Genomic DNA, 16,419 nt, shown 5'->3' on the forward strand with positions numbered 1-16,419 from the left:
CAAACATCAGACCAAAGTTATAATACCATTTCATGCTCATGAAAGGTATAAAAATTGCGGTATACTTTTTTCGATATAGTACAATCCTAGGGGGTGAGAGCATTACAAATCCGACTTTACTGTGTACATAAGCATGCCTTGTAAAACTTTTTTAAGTCAAATCTGTGCACATTCAGTTACATTAGAAAACTAAGAATAACTTCTATTTTTGATCGGAAAAATTAAAATCATAGTATAACGATTAAAAACGATCGAAAAAATAAAAACCATAGTATAACGATTAAAAATGATAAAAAAATAAAAATCATAAAGTACCGATTAAAAATGATCGAAAAAATAAAAATCATAGTATAAGGATTAAAAATAATCAAAAAAAAATAAAAATCATAAACTAACGATTAAAAATGATCGAAAAAATAAAAATCATAAAATAACGATTATTTTTGATCGAAAATATAAAAATCATAAAATAACGATTAAAAATGACTGAAAAAATAAAAATCAAAGAATAACGATTATTTCTGATTGAAAAAATATAAATCATAAAATAACGATTATACAATGATTTTTAAATAAAAATCCTTCATGATAACGATTATTTTCGGTCCGTGTTATTTACTTCTACTTAGTAAGGGTTTTAATCCCTAAGCGTGGCCGAAGGCCGCCTACGCAAAGAGAAGTTCTGCGCAAAAATACTTCCGCCCTTCTTTTCCGACAACACAGAAAGAGGAGTTCTACTTAGTAAGGGTTATAATCCCTAAGCGCGGCCGAAAGCCGCCTACGCAGAAAGCTCTGCGCAAAAATACTTCCGGTCCCCTTTTCCTGCAACACAGAAAGGAGAATTCTACTCAGTAAGGGATATAGTCCCGAAGCGCGGCCGAAGGCCGCCTACGCAGAAAGAAGTTCTGCGCAAAATACGTCCGCCCTTCTTTTCCGGCAATACAGAGGGGAGAGTTCTACTTAGTAAGGGTTATAATCCCTCAGCGCGGCCGAGGGTCGCCTACGCAGAAATAAGTTCTGCGCAAAAATACTTCCGGTCCCCCTGCACAAGAAAGGAGATTCTACTTTAGTAACGGTTATATCCCTAAACGAGGCCGAGGGTCGCCTACTCAGAAAGAAGTTCTGCCAAAATACTTGCGGTCCCCTTTCCGGCAACAGAGAAAGAGAATTCTACTTAGTAAGGGTTATAATCACTAATGCGGCCGAAGGCCGCCTACGCAGAAAGAAGTTCTGCGCTAAAAATACTTCCGCCTTTCGTTTCCGGCAACACAGAAAGGAGAGTTCGTATAATCCCTAAGCGCGACCAAAAGCCGCCTAGCAGAAAGAAGTTCTGCGCAAAAATACTTCCGTCTTTCCCGGCAACACAGAAAAGAAAATTCTACTTGGTAAGGGTTATAATCCCTAAGCGCGGCCGAAGGACGCCTACGTAGAAAGAAGTTCGTTTTCATGTATGCACTATTTCGGTTTTTGTCATAAGCATTATTTCAGTTTTGAGACGAAACTGTCCATGTATGCATTACTTCGGTTTTTTTCATATGCATTATTTCGGTTTTGAATCGAAACTGTGCATGTATGCATTACTTCGTTTTTGTCATATGCGTTATTTCGGTTTTCAAACGAAAGTGTGCATATATGCATTATTTCGGTTTTTTTCATATGCATTATTTCGGTTTTCAAGCGAAAGAGTGCATATGCATAATTTCGGGTTTTCTAATAGCATTATTTCGGTTTCAGCCGAAACTGTGCATATATGCATTATTTCGGGTTTTTCGTATGCATTATTTCGGTTTTTTTAATATGCTTATTTCGTATGCACAGTTTCCATATGCACAATTTCAGGGTGCCGGCTGATCGACTTCGCCGGGGCCGAAACATGGTAGTATGCAGTACTATGTTCAAGCATAAGAAGATCCATCAAGCTAAGTGGCTGTATCCAGATCGAAAAACGAGAAACCAAATTAATCATGTTGTGATTGACGGAGGCATGCTTCCAGTGTTTTAGACGTACGTACACTCCGAGGCCCATTTTCTTGTTGCAGCGAAGATACGCACTCGCCTCTGTGCAGCAAAAAATGTCCGCCAAAAATGCAAGGAAAACTTAACGTCGAAAAGCTGCAGTCACAACAGACGGCCAATGCTACTCGACTCTCACACCTGCTCTCAGAGAGCACTCTTCACAAAGCGACATATGCGAGCAGCGTTCATTAAGTACCGCCGCCAAAGAAGTAGTCGGATTTCAGCGAGCCCGAAAGAACAACTGGTACGATGAGGAGTGTCAAGAAGCTGCAGAGAAAAAAGATGCCGCCTTCAGGGCCAAGCTGCGATCGGGCGCAACAAGAGCCACGTGGGACCATTATAGGGAGCTGAAAAGGGAAGCGAGACGTATTTGCCGCAATAAGAAAAGAGAGGCCGAAATATGTGAGTGAGAAGAGCTTGAAATGCTGGCCGACAGGAAAAACGCCCGCAAATTTTACCATAGAGTTAGCCAACTTACGGGAGGTTTTAAGACCAGGGCAAACTCTTGTAAGAACAACAATGGCGACCTAGTGACAGATGTCCAGAACGTACTTAAATTATGGAGGGAACACTTCACCCTACTGAATGGCAGCGGCGCTGAAATCTATAGAGCAGATAAACCCGAGCCCCCAGTCGATGATGATGGAGTCGATGTACCACCACCTGACTATGACGGGGTACGAATAGCAACAGCGCGCTTGAAAAGCAACAAAGCTGCTGGAGCTGACAACCTGCCAGCGGAGCTATTCAAGTACCGTGGCGAGGAGTTGATAAGGCGCATGTATCAACTCTTATGTAGAATATGGTCAAATGAAGGCAGCGTATTGTGTGAAAGACTGAAGCCCACCGTCAACAAAGTGATTGGGCCTTATCAGTGTGTCTTTAGACCTGGAAAATCCACCGCAGAGCAGGTGTTCACAATGCGCCAAATCTTGGAAAAGTCCCGAGAGAAAAGTATCGACACTCACCACGTTTTTGTCGGCTTTAGAGCCGCTTTCGATAGCACTAAAAGGAGTTGCCTATACTCCGCGATTTCTGAATTTAATATCCCCTCGAAACTCATACGGTTGTGTAAAATGACGTTGAGTAATACCACCAGCTCCGTCAGAATTGGGAAAGACCTCTCCGAGCCGTTTGCTTTCAGTAGTTTCAGAGAGGGTGACTCTCTTTCATCTGATTTCTTTAATCTGGTGTTGGAGAAGATAATAAGAGGTGCAGAAATGAACCGCTCAGGACCAATTTTTCACAAGAGCGTGCAATTGCACTCCTGCCAACAAGTGCTACTTTGAATTGAGTAGGAAATTAGGGAGTAAAGTCCTCTCTCGACGTACGAAAACCACTCTCTAAAAGTCACTCATCATGCCCGTGTTTGAATATGACGCAGAAGCATGGACAATGACAACATCCGATGAGGCGGCGTTTGGAGTATTCGAGAGAAAGATTTTTCAGAAGATTTACGGGCCTTTACGCATTGGCGACGGAGAGTACCGCAGACGATAGAATGATAAGCTGTATGAGCATAGACATAGTGCAGCGAAGCCGGCTCCTCTGGCTTGGCCATGTCGTTCGAATGGACTCTGACGCTCCAGCTCCGAAAATATTCAACTCGGAAACCGCCGGTGGTAGCAGAGGGGGAAGGAGGCCCCCACTGCGATGGAAAGACCAAGTGGAGAAGGACTTGGCTTCACTTGGCATTTCCAATTGGCGTCAGTTGGCAGAGAAGAGAAACTACTGGCGTGATTTGTTGAACTCGGCCAAAATCGCTTAAGCGGTTACAGCTCCAAATAATGATATGATTTGAATGGTAGTTTATTATCCTACCCGACGCAAAGAACTCTGTGTGCCAATTGAATTTTATACTACTATTGCGACGTCTTTGTAGTTCTGCATCAAGAAATGCCTATGAATCTTATTTTTGTGGTGATGCATTTACGGATTTTAACATAGTATCTTCCATGTCATTTGAGTTTACTATTGCAAATAGATCGTCTACATATTTTGTTATGTATTTGATTGTATATTTTGCTGCTTTAATTCAGCCAGGCTGTCGTCAAGTATTTTGTCTAGTTAGAACCACGGTGCAGCGAACAAAGGTGGCGCCGTCAGTGGTACCGCTACTTTGGTTTTGCCATTTTGACAGTTGTGGTAACTTGCAAATAAACCTTTGTTTACAAATCAGCGAAAGAGAAATTTGAATTAGAAGTTAAAAATCAGTTTAAGTTGTGTTAATTTGCAATTTGTGAGTGATTTTTGAGTTGAAGACTGCGTTAAAACTAATAAAATTAAGTGCTGTGTGTTAAATTGCGACAGCCATCAAGATGCAAGATGCGTAGATGCAAGTGTAGCGCTGGGACGAATCGCTGCATTTTGTGTACATAGGGCACGGCAAAGCCGTTCCCGAAATGTTTCTTTATTATTACATTAACAGCATTTCCTCACAATGATTTTGCTTCTGCTCAAAGCAACCTCCATTAGCAAGTTAACTAATCAATCCCGTTGAGATGCTGCCGCAGTTTTCTGCAGCAGCCTTAATTGCAAAGCAACGGAGTGCACTAAAACGTTTGCTGAAGCAGCCCCAATTGCAAGGCAATGGAGTGCACTCAAATTTTACCTATTCTCTAATAGATTAGCTAAAAATGCAATATTTTCGCATTTAGCAAAATTAAAACACGTTTTTCGCTGTAAGGTGAACTGTTTTTGCAGTTTCAATTCGTTCTTCTTTTCGCTCTATTCTTTGTTTACTTGTGGTACACAAATGTCAACGCTCAGGACGGCGCAATCTTGTATTCTATCATTCTTGAGTTAGAACAATATCTACAATTGTTGGTGACAATGGATTCCCCGTAGGCGTGCCATAAATTTGTTGGTAAAACGTGTTGTTGTATCTAAAATAGTTATTGTCAAGTAAACGAAATCCGAGTATCATCTGGAACTGCTTCTTTGATATCTTGGTGTGGCTCTCCAAATTGCTCCACTTTTTCATAATAGTCTGTATAGTTAAATGTATGGGGATGTTTGTAAATAGGGAAATGACGTCGAAGGATATTCGAATTTTTTTATATTTTGGAAACTTTCTTTAAGTTGATATGGCCCAAAACGCGGACTGTTAGATTACATTTTGGCTCACACTGCTTTTAAAATACCGCTGAAACTCGCCAGAATACAATTTCTGATAGTTTTTCTTCTTGCATCTGAAAGCATAAGGAGGTGCCATTATTTAACATATACTTAAGATATATTGTAACTCCTGTTGTTTGGAAGTACTTTTTAACGTTGCTTTATATTATTGAAAAAGTCTGCTCTCCTAGTAGTNAGATGCTGCCGCAGTTTTCTGCAGCAGCCTTAATTGCAAAGCAACGGAGTGCACTAAAACGTTTGCTGAAGCAGCCCCAATTGCAAGGCAATGGAGTGCACTCAAATTTTACCTATTCTCTAATAGATTAGCTAAAAATGCAATATTTTCGCATTTAGCAAAATTAAAACACGTTTTTCGCTGTAAGGTGAACTGTTTTTGCAGTTTCAATTCGTTCTTCTTTTCGCTCTATTCTTTGTTTACTTGTGGTACACAAATGTCAACGCTCAGGACGGCGCAATCTTTTATTCTATCATTCTTGAGTTAGAACAATATCTACAATTGTTGGTGACAATGGATTCCCCGTAGGCGTGCCATAAATTTGTTGGTAAAACGTGTTGTTGTATCTAAAATAGTTATTGTCAAGTAAACGAAATCCGAGTATCATCTGGAACTGCTTCTTTGATATCTTGGTGTGGCTCTCCAAATTGCTCCACTTTTTCATAATAGTCTGTATAGTTAAATGTATGGGGATGTTTGTAAATAGGGAAATGACGTCGAAGGATATTCGAATTTTTTTATATTTTGGAAACTTTCTTTAAGTTGATATGGCCCAAAACGCGGACTGTTAGATTACATTTTGGCTCACACTGCTTTTAAAATACCGCTGAAACTCGCCAGAATACAATTTCTGATAGTTTTTCTTCTTGCATCTGAAAGCATAAGGAGGTGCCATTATTTAACATATACTTAAGATATATTGTAACTCCTGTTGTTTGGAAGTACTTTTTAACGTTGCTTTATATTATTGAAAAAGTCTGCTCTCCTAGTATATTGTTTTCAAAAGTTGGTACACAGTTTCTTAGCTAAAGGATGAAACTCAAGAACTACGTATTAATTGAACTGATAAAATTAATTTTGAGGTCAATATTTACAAAAAATAGTGGGAGAGTTACGTTACAGAAAAATACTGTTACGTACCTGTGCGATATACATACGTACAGCAGTAAGATTATAATTAGATTTTTAAATGGTGTTTAGTGTTTCATATACACTAAGTAGCATGAATTCAGTAGTCTTGCGATGTGAGATGTAATTCAAAGATATTAAGAACATGGTAATTATTATTGCAGATTTTAAAGTTTCTGATGTTGTGCTGCTGCAGGCCGTTTCAGAAGCATTTTTTTGCTTAGAACTCGAGTTCGATCTTAAAACTGCGCCAAGATGTTGAGCTTTTCTGCGGTTAAGTAGACGAAAAACGGCTTTAATGGCTTCTTTTCCTTGACCTATGCTATTTAGTTCTATTCTTACCCTTCAAATGCGCCTTGGAGTGGTGCTTTTTTCTTATGAAACTATGGCCACTGGAAGATGACGTAATGAGTTAGAAAGCATATGCTTGGTTTGGCGATGTTAGATTGGAGGACACGGCAGTTAAAGTAGTTGTAACTCTTGAAGAAAAAATCTTATAGCACCATTCGAGAGTGCATTTTGAAGGATAATAATAGTACTAGAACAATAGGCGAAATAGCTCCAATAGATTCTTATTAGATTATTTAATAGGAAAATCTTCTTTTAGCTTCTTATTTCGCTTCTTTTGAGGTCGTTCCCTTTTGAAATAATATAACTGTCGAGTTTTTTTATTTTTCTACATAATTCCTATCTACTAGCCTATATAAGTTAGAAAGAATGCATTTCATGTCACCGCGGCCACCTCTGTGCGCGAACTCTCAGGATTTGGATGAAAGTTGAAGATATTGAAGGTCTAGGTGACATGAATATACGTGCAGCATATTTTGCCGATATGAAGTAGGGTTGCCTATTTACACCGGACTTAAATTTTAAGAAAACGTCATACATACCTGTGCTGTGTCTTGGAAACCTTTTAACGAAACTTAATGAAAAAAAATTTATTTCTTCCGTCTTATTATGAGCTTTAATTATACGCTTTTTACATTAATGTGCAACGTTAAAAAAAGACAAAAAAAAATAAGTAAACATTTTACTTTTTGATTTTTTTTTTTTGATTATAGCATTTTTTAAAATTTTTACTTCTACCTAAAAACATTGTANCTATGGCCACTGGAAGATGACGTAATGAGTTAGAAAGCATATGCTTGGTTTGGCGATGTTAGATTGGAGGACACGGCAGTTAAAGTAGTTGTAACTCTTGAAGAAAAAATCTTATAGCACCATTCGAGAGTGCATTTTGAAGGATAATAATAGTACTAGAACAATAGGCGAAATAGCTCCAATAGATTCTTATTAGATTATTTAATAGGAAAATCTTCTTTTAGCTTCTTATTTCGCTTCTTTTGAGGTCGTTCCCTTTTGAAATAATATAACTGTCGAGTTTTTTTATTTTTCTACATAATTCCTATCTACTAGCCTATATAAGTTAGAAAGGAGGCATTTCATGTCACCGCGGCCACCTCTGTGCGCGAACTCTCAGGATTTGGATGAAAGTTGAAGATATTGAAGGTCTAGGTGACATGAATATACGTGCAGCATATTTTGCCGATATGAAGTAGGGTTGCCTATTTACACCGGACTTAAATTTTAAGAAAACGTCATACATACCTGTGCTGTGTCTTGGAAACCTTTTAACGAAACTTAATGAAAAAAAATTTATTTCTTCCGTCTTATTATGAGCTTTAATTATACGCTTTTTACATTAATGTGCAACGTTAAAAAAAAGACATAAAAAAATAAGTAAACATTTTACTCTTTGATTTTTTTTTTTGATTATAGCATTTTTAAAAATTTTTACTTCTACATAAAAACATTGTCTATAATGTCAGCTTTAAGTACCCAAATGGGCGTAATGGGCTACTTATGCGTATGGACTCTAGATCGTCTAACGCTCAAGCAATATGATAAATAGACATTGAAATTTTATGAAATTGCATATTTTTGAAAGGGGAAACTTTACTAAAGACCTGAAATCACAAAAATTCCTGGAAATTTTAAGAGATTAGCAGGTGAGCAAGTCTTTAACTCCTGACGTTACAACAAATTCGACCACCTGATCTATTATTTTTATTGGCCAAATAATAGACATAAGAACGATTATAAGAAATGTAAACATAACAAAACTGTCAAAGCTAAACTTCAAAATGGGGGGGATTGCCAGATGAATGTACGTAACCAATAGTTATTCAAGACACGGCCACTATTAAAACGATCATACTGACATACGAAAAAAGAATCGGTGGTCACATTCCACGAGGCTAGAAAAATATATTTCCTTTTTGGAATTGGACACGGAGCGAACCACACTCACTCATCAGCCCTCGCAAGAACGGAATTACAACCAAGTAATTAAATTGGATTAAAAGCTTGTATTAAGANCTTTTTTTTTATCTTGTATCTGGTTCAGTCAAAGGCAAAGGGTTCCGTCACATTTCTTCCGGCGAATCCCCAACCAAATTGTGCAGGGGAAAATAAAGAAGTTGTGAATGCAAAACCTGGTCTATTCATTTGACAGCAATTGGACCCCCATTCGCCGATTATCCCAAAATCATCAAAACGTAAGTCTGCCACTTTCTTGTCACCATCCCATTGGAAACGAGCTACCCAACAACAGTAAATCGAGATTCCTGTTTGGACCGACAAAATAAGGTCAAGCAAATCATTGGCGCCCAACTAAACGGGTGAAAAAGAATAAGTTTTTGTTGAACATAACCACACTTAAGCCCGGCATAAAATAACCGCGTGCTCAGCTGAGCGAAAATAGCAATTTCATCATCGAATCAATTTAATACATCATAAAATTAGATTTAAGGAAAAATTAAAATCTTTTAGTCGTTTTTCTCATTTTGTTGGTCACAAAATTGTACGTCGGTGAACCATACATATTCGAGTTTAATAGATTTTTGATAAATTTTTCTTTTAGAAATTCCGCTATTATAAATCATCATTGAGATTGAATCAAATAATTATCTTTTGAATTCATAATCACTGTAAATCAATATCGTCCTCAGTCTTCACACGGCATGATTTAATTGATTTTTATTGGAGCTCGTTTTCAATCAAAATTTTTGTGGATATTTTGATTATTTATTTCCGCGGGGGTGAATGGTGATCGATCTGCGATGCGAACACCATTGATCAGCAGTCATAACCATTCTCGTTCAGTTCAGTTCGCCAATTCTGAAAAGCAAGTTAATTGAATTTTTTAATCAAGTAACACCACACATCGACGGTCAAGATTTTTGAACCGATCATTTTTCTTTTCGTCTTTCGGTATAAGTTCAAGCAACGTAACCGATAACACGGTCAATATTAATTGAACCGAACTATTAATTTTTCTTTATTTTTGTAATTTCTTTGGGTATTCATTCCCAATAAAATTTGAAACTCGTATCAAAGTAATCTCGTTTAACATTCTCAAACTGGTTGAATATTCTCAGTCTGATTTGGTCTTCCGGTAAATTCGGGGGTGGATAGTCTTGATCTTTGTTGCGTACCTTGTTGGCGACAGAAGGGACCGAAGGAGATACAGGTAATACTCCCAAGTATTCAAGGCCTTCGCTGCATCCCGGGAGCAAACAACTTGGTCCATAAAAAGATTCGAGCTAGTGCGTTAAACGCCATTCTCAGCCCACGTTCGGTATAATATTAAACCAAATTTTGGACCGAAAATCACATGAGATATACAACCAATTGAGCGTGATTTTTTAGCTAAACTAATTAGATTTAAAGCAATATTCAAATAGTGATCGATTTATGCGGCATTATTTTTGAAAGTGGATATTCAAAACGACATACTCATAGAATAAAATAATAATAATAATAAATAATAAACTGAAGTAAATACTGTACTGATTTTAAATCGAGTACCATCATCTTATAACATAGACTTTAATAGTACGGACTTTACGTCTACCGTTGGCAGAATTTTTTTAATAATCGGAATTTACAACTTGGTATTTGAGTCTTTGAACATGGAATTGTTTCCCATTCTCGATGCAACTTATTTGACAGACGAACAGCGACAGATCGAAGGGGAGATATCGTCGCTGGAATAATGAAATAGTGTAACATGAAAAGTATAGTTTTGAGAAAAACGAATTGGAAGTCTTTATAAACCATTACAAACCGTACAAATACCATTTCATTTTTCGGGAATAAATTAGTGAGCCAAAGAGATATTTAAGAAAAGTAAAGATTTTTCTAATAGATTAAAGGATTGTCTATCCAATGGTGCAATTATCGAATAATTGTGTATGTGGCATTTACTCTGTTTCTTTATTCGAGCGACGATATATAACCACCTCAGGGTCGTCTTCATCAAATGATACATTATTGTTATCGAACCGCTCGGTTGAAGTTAAAACCCGAGTCGGCGTCACGCCAGGCAGATCTGATCGGAAAATTTCAGTCGAAGATTCGTGAGCTTCGGATGTCTTCACCGAATACGGGAATCCCGACGTGCGATCCCCAATTAAGTTTGAACTCGACCTTCCATGGTTTTGAGAATAAACGGGGAACGATGAGTTCAACTCAAAATACTGTACCATCACAATATTTACCCTTAACCATACCAGATTTGATTCCAAACCAGAATATACCGACTTCGGTCCAGGCAACTGAACCACGGTATACCCTGACCACAAGTACGGTTAATTCAAATGCTCAACCAGCCGTGGTTCCAGGAACGGAACCAACACCCTCATTACATCAACTGTCTGTAATGGTGTCTGAATTGCTGAGAGCCCTAACACAGATGCAACAGCAAATGATCCGTGATCGGATTCAGTTGCAGACACAAATTCCTGACGTTCGTGATATGAACCAAACCATGCCAACGACCTGGAATCATACCTGGATACCACCCTCGGTGGATCCTCCGCATGGTTCTTTGGGTGGTCCTTCAACCTTACAAACTCAAACGATCAATACCTACCGTGGTCTTAGAACGTCACATATCCAAGAACCAATTAATCAACCATCTCATTTATATCCGAATTATTCGCTATCCGGTCAACAACAATCACGACTAAGGCCCCTATTATGAGTTACATTCGATCTTCGACTGTAGTCGAAAGTGCTGATCGAGCGAATTTTGATTTGGTATTATGGCGCTCATTCGATGAAGAATAGCGCTATTGTGAACTTCGCTCGCTTATGTTGTTCACAATAGCATATTTTTCACCGCTGAGAAGCTTTGTTTACAATCAAGCAAACTAAATAGTGTGCTTATACATATTTATGTAAATTTGTGCAAATTAAAATGAAATAAAAAAGAAAGCAAGTTTATAAAAACGTGGTAAAAATTAGTACAACGAAGTTCTGGGGTTCAACGATTCGTCAGAGGATGAGAGTTTAGTGAACTGACCAGGAGTAGTAAATTCTTAAGAGAGTTTAAGTGTAGTCTTTACAATATATTTTGACATAAAATATATTTAAGAAATTTGTCTACAGATTTACTAAAAACTTCCGACTATCTAAAGAGGCGTTTGTGAGCCAAATCTATGTGAAACACACCCTATTGAGGGGAGCAGGGCATGAGGCACTTTTTACCTCCTGGTAAATAGAACGAGCTCCGTATTTTCCAGGATTAACAGGAAGTCCGCAACTAGCAAACCAATTTCCGATCATATTTAGGTACCCTTGCATACGATCATACAGAGTGTCCAAGAACTTTCCTCTGACGATGAGTCCCACATCATCCGCGTAGGCAATAACCTGGCATCCTCTCCTTTCCAACTTCTCCAGGACGTCGTTTATCACAGCTATCTAGAGAAAGAAACACATTTCTGAGGCATTGCACTATTCCGCTGTAACAGTTTTGTCGTGCAGCATACGTAGGATGAGCCTTACTGAGTAGCTATCGACTCCGAACTTAGTCAGGGCTCGTATTATCGCCCCAAGTAAGACATTATTGAAATCCCCCCCTCGATATCAAGGAAGGCACTTACTATGAAATCTTTGTTCTTAAGAGACTACATACTAGAGGGTAGATACCGCCCTAAACAAAGTTGTTCCGACATGAGACCCCCAAACTGGTTAACCGGTATGCTACAAGGGGGTGTATTACCGCCGCTACTTTGGTCGCTGGTGGTCAACAGGATACTGAAGGAAATGGAAGGAGAACCTGCCGAGCTTACTGCATATGCGGATGATATCTCTGTCATAGTAAGCGGAAAGTGTCTGTCCACACTCAGCTGGGTATATATCTTTGGTCAATCGAAGTAGGGCGTAGCATCATCGCAGAAAAACCAAAACTGGTACTCTCACCAGAATACACAAGATTCCGAACTGGTCCAAGCCTATTCTGGATATGGAGACCCCTCAGGTGAAGTAAAGTACCAATTACGTCGGAATAATAATCGATAGTAAGCTATCATGGCGCCTCAATGTGTAGGAGAGGGCGAAGAAGGCTTCCGTGGCATTCTATGCGTGCAAAAAGATGATAGGCAGCTTCCTGATACTCCTCATGGTATCAGTTGTTCTTTCGGACTCGCTGAAATCCGACTACTTCTTCTTCGGCGGCGGTACTTAATGAGCGGGAAATGTGGTTCCACTGCTCGCATATGTCGGCTTGTTGAAGAGAGACCAGGTATGAGAGTCGAGTAGCGAATGCATTGGCTGTCTGTTGTGATTGCAGCTTTTCGACGTTAAGCTTTCCTTGCATATTTCGGCGCACATTTTTTGCTGTACAGAAGCGGGTGCGTATCTTGGCTGCAACAAGATAGTGGTCCGAGTCGATATTTGGGCCTGGGGCTTGTCGCCTTCTATTTCTCACTGGATCTTCACGGCGATAATCAGACCGATACTGTTTCATGAGGTGCTGATTTGGTGGACAGCATGGGAGAAGAAAACATTTTTTACCGATCTGGGCGGGGTTGTTGTAGCCGCTACAACAACAACAACAACAAAACATTTTTTAAGAGTATAGAAGGTGTATATAGGCCACCAATGATCGGCATGACAGGCGCACTTAGGACTACACCGACGGCGGCACTCTATATCTTGTTGCATCTCTTGCGGGCGGACCTATGGGCCAAGAATATAGCGGTGAAAACTGCCGACAGGCTTTATGCTACGAGTCACAGTAGTATAGCGTCAACTTTACTTGGACGCATTGACTACACCATAGAGGTTGAAGGCTGACGGGAGGACATGCGGAGTGCAGGCTCGGTGAGTGTCTATACAGATGGATCTAAGATGGAGAAAGGAATAGGGGTGGCAGTCGTATGCGCGAGGCTCGGTCTCAACAAATCTTATAAGCTGCCAAACTATTGCAGTATTTTCTAGGCGGAATTATTGGCCAGAAGGAGCGCGGCTAAGCTACTGAACAGCGCTCCAGATAACAAGCGGGTGAATTTCTATATATACAGTCAGGCTGCAATAAAGGCGCTACTATTCCAGAGCACTTCGTTTAGAAGTTTGGCGGAGTGCAAAGCACTGGGTTCCGGGGCACACCGGCGTAGCGAAGACGCCAATAGGCTGGCCAAAGGGGGTGCTCTGTCGAAAACCATGCTGATAGAATAGGCGCCGATTTCCCTCCAAGCGATTAAACGGGAACTCGACCTGTCCATGATCCGGCAGGCGCAGAAGGCCTGGAACAAAACGCAAGGCTGCAAGTTGCCCAGGGTTATGTGCAGAGAGTATGACATGAAGCTCACGAAGTGTCTCCTTCATGGGAGGAGGGAGGACGCTAGGCTACTGGTGGGTGTTCTAACTGGACATTGCCCGCTGGCATCGCATGCCGATAAACTGGCTGTTACAAACTATACGATATACGAGGTTTTCTACCTAATCTGGAAGCCGCCGGGTATAACAAGTTGTTCCAGTTTGCCAAGAGGACTGCGATGTTCTTCAACATCGTTCCTGGTTCGCATTGATTAGCTGTCAAAAGTGGTCGTAGCTTATCTGGTAACGCTATGAACCTTAATGGTCTCTGCGAAGCCACGTAGTGGCTGGCCAGCATACCTTACCTAACCTATTAATTAAGTTTTGCTAATTCTATGTTCTTTATTATGATATTTTCCGACGAGGTTGATGTCTAGACTAGTTTTTGCATATACTATGTCTGCAGCCGGATTAAAACATTTGATATCGCTAATTTTGATCGCCAAAAGATTTAGCGTAGCGATTGCCAGAATTCCGCTGCTGGACAAACAAGATTCTGAAATGATAAAACCGTGGTAAAATACTTACAACACCATTTACAGATAAAAGTTGATCTCCTCTTTTAAGTCCGCCATGCCTATCAGCCACTCCGCCAGGTATAATACGGGATATATAAATAGGGGAGTTTTGCTCCTTTCCTCCCATTACATTAAATCCAAGCCCTAAGAAAAAAATGAACAGAAATTATATTTTTAATTCGAAAAAAATATTTTATAATTGTTTGCCTTTTTTTATTTAGGGCATGTGTGAATCGGTAACAGAGTTCTATGGGGAAAGCTGTTGAAAAATATTTTTACTATGGTGGGACAGTTTTGCCAATCTGCTGTGTGAAATAAAATATTTTTTGACAGCAGTAAATTTTTGATTACCGCTGATTTATGCGGAATAAAATATTACGAATTATTGTAAAATTAATATGTTAAGAAAATATCTCCCATCGTTGATTGCAATTCATCAATATTAGCTTTTACTTAACGAAAAATTACACACATCAACAATCTTTGCGATTGTCAAAATTTTCTGTGCATTTGTCAAAAAATTCAGTACTATGATAAGTATGTAGCAATACAAATATTTTGAAATTACTCTTCACTTCTGAAATGACTCGACTGCTCCTACTACCGACACTACTATATGGCTGTAAATTATATGCTAGCTGTGATAGTGTATGTAGGGATAAATCGATACTATCAAGGTACTACTCAAATCAGTACTTGCACTTGTATCAAACAAGGTATCGAGTACTTGTACATAGAACTACGATTTTACAGATTTTTCAAAGTTATTGATTTTTTTTTACAAAAAATATGCATTTTTACAAGATTATTTATCTTCTAACATTTTTTCATACAAAAACAATATTTGTTTGTTTGTTGCCCGTATGTCGACTCCTACAATCGGCCGTCCTGTATTTTCATTCGGCCCGAATGAAGGGGCCCATTTCTTCATGTATTCCGCGATAGTAGTAGTTCGTCCAGGCCCTTCGTGATCTCCTTCGTGGAACCTTCATATCGACCGTGGTCCATCCTTCGCAACACTTTATACGGCCCGAGGTATTTCGGCTTCAGTTTCAAACCAACCCCGTACTGCGTTCGTTTAATTGCGACCAGATCATCGACGCCATATTCGGTTTCCGCCTTACGACGAGCTTTAAACGTTCTACAATTTTCTTCTTGAATCGCGGCTATGTTGTCTTCAGCAAGCTCGCGGCTTCTCTCCCGCTCGGAATCGATTTCTTCTAGGTTGGCGATATTTAATAGTTCTTGCAGATCCGGCATTTCCTTTACGCGCATATCAAGGCCGGTTAATATTTTGAATGGTGACACTTTGGTGCTTCGAGGTGACGTATTGTTTATGATCTGCTGCACGCGATTCACATACTTATACCAGTTGCTCGGGTTTTCGCAACAGAGCTTCGTTATCATAGGTACAATAATCTTGTGCATCCGCTCGACTTGACCGTTTCCTCGCGGAACCCCGGTGGCAATGGTCAAATGTAGTATATTTTCGCTTTCACAATATCCTTTGAAGAGGACCGATGTGAACGCCGCGCCTCTGTCGGTTATAACGCGTGCCTGATTGCCAAAAACTGCCGACTGCTTTTTAAGTCGGTCGAATACAGCCTCTGCTCCTGTGTTTTTCGTTGGATACAACCAAACGAGCTTTGAAAAGGCGTCCACTACTACCAGCAGATAGTTGTAGGATTTGTTCGTCGTCTCCATTGGCCCGACATGATCGAGATGGAACGTACCCAATGTGCGGTCTTCCTTATTGATGGAACTTAGGAAACCTTCCCTTTTTCCCAGTTTTGCTACCGTTAATTATGCACTCAATGCAACTCTCAACCACGTGCGCTGCTTTCGACTTCAGTTGCGGAATAAAAAATGACTTTTCGACTGTATCCTGCGTTTTCTTGGTGGAGAAATGCCCCTGTTTATGTGCCGTTCGAATGATTTCCTCCTCCATGAGTGAAG

At 39.6% G+C, this 16,419-nt stretch overlaps 1 protein-coding gene across 3 annotated transcripts; it reads right to left on the reverse strand.

Annotated features, from left to right (window-relative positions):
- Positions 1-5,336: 5,336 nt before the first annotated feature.
- On the reverse strand, positions 5,337-14,603 carry LOC108374175 (protein lin-7 homolog B-like). Of its 3 annotated transcripts, none has more exons than XM_017630147.1 (2): positions 14,474-14,603; positions 5,337-6,021 (listed from the first exon to the last, which is right to left on the reverse strand). In XM_017630147.1, exons 1-2 carry the CDS (start codon positions 14,588-14,590, stop codon positions 5,965-5,967), a joined length of 174 nt encoding a protein of 57 aa, XP_017485636.1. In that variant the 5' UTR covers positions 14,591-14,603; the 3' UTR covers positions 5,337-5,964. The 3 variants fall into 3 exon arrangements, 2 of the variants coding, with proteins under 2 accessions (XP_017485636.1, XP_017485635.1); XR_001849027.1 differs by lacking the exon at positions 5,337-6,021 and adding an exon at positions 6,036-6,545; XM_017630146.1 differs by lacking the exon at positions 5,337-6,021 and adding an exon at positions 8,657-8,950.
- Between the last annotated feature and the right edge of the window lie 1,816 nt (positions 14,604-16,419).

Source organism: Rhagoletis zephyria, unplaced genomic scaffold (assembly GCF_001687245.7).
Source record: "Rhagoletis zephyria isolate East Lansing unplaced genomic scaffold, Rhagoletis_zephyria_1.1 Rzeph_scaffold_07429, whole genome shotgun sequence".
Lineage (NCBI taxonomy): Eukaryota > Metazoa > Arthropoda > Insecta > Diptera > Tephritidae > Rhagoletis > Rhagoletis zephyria.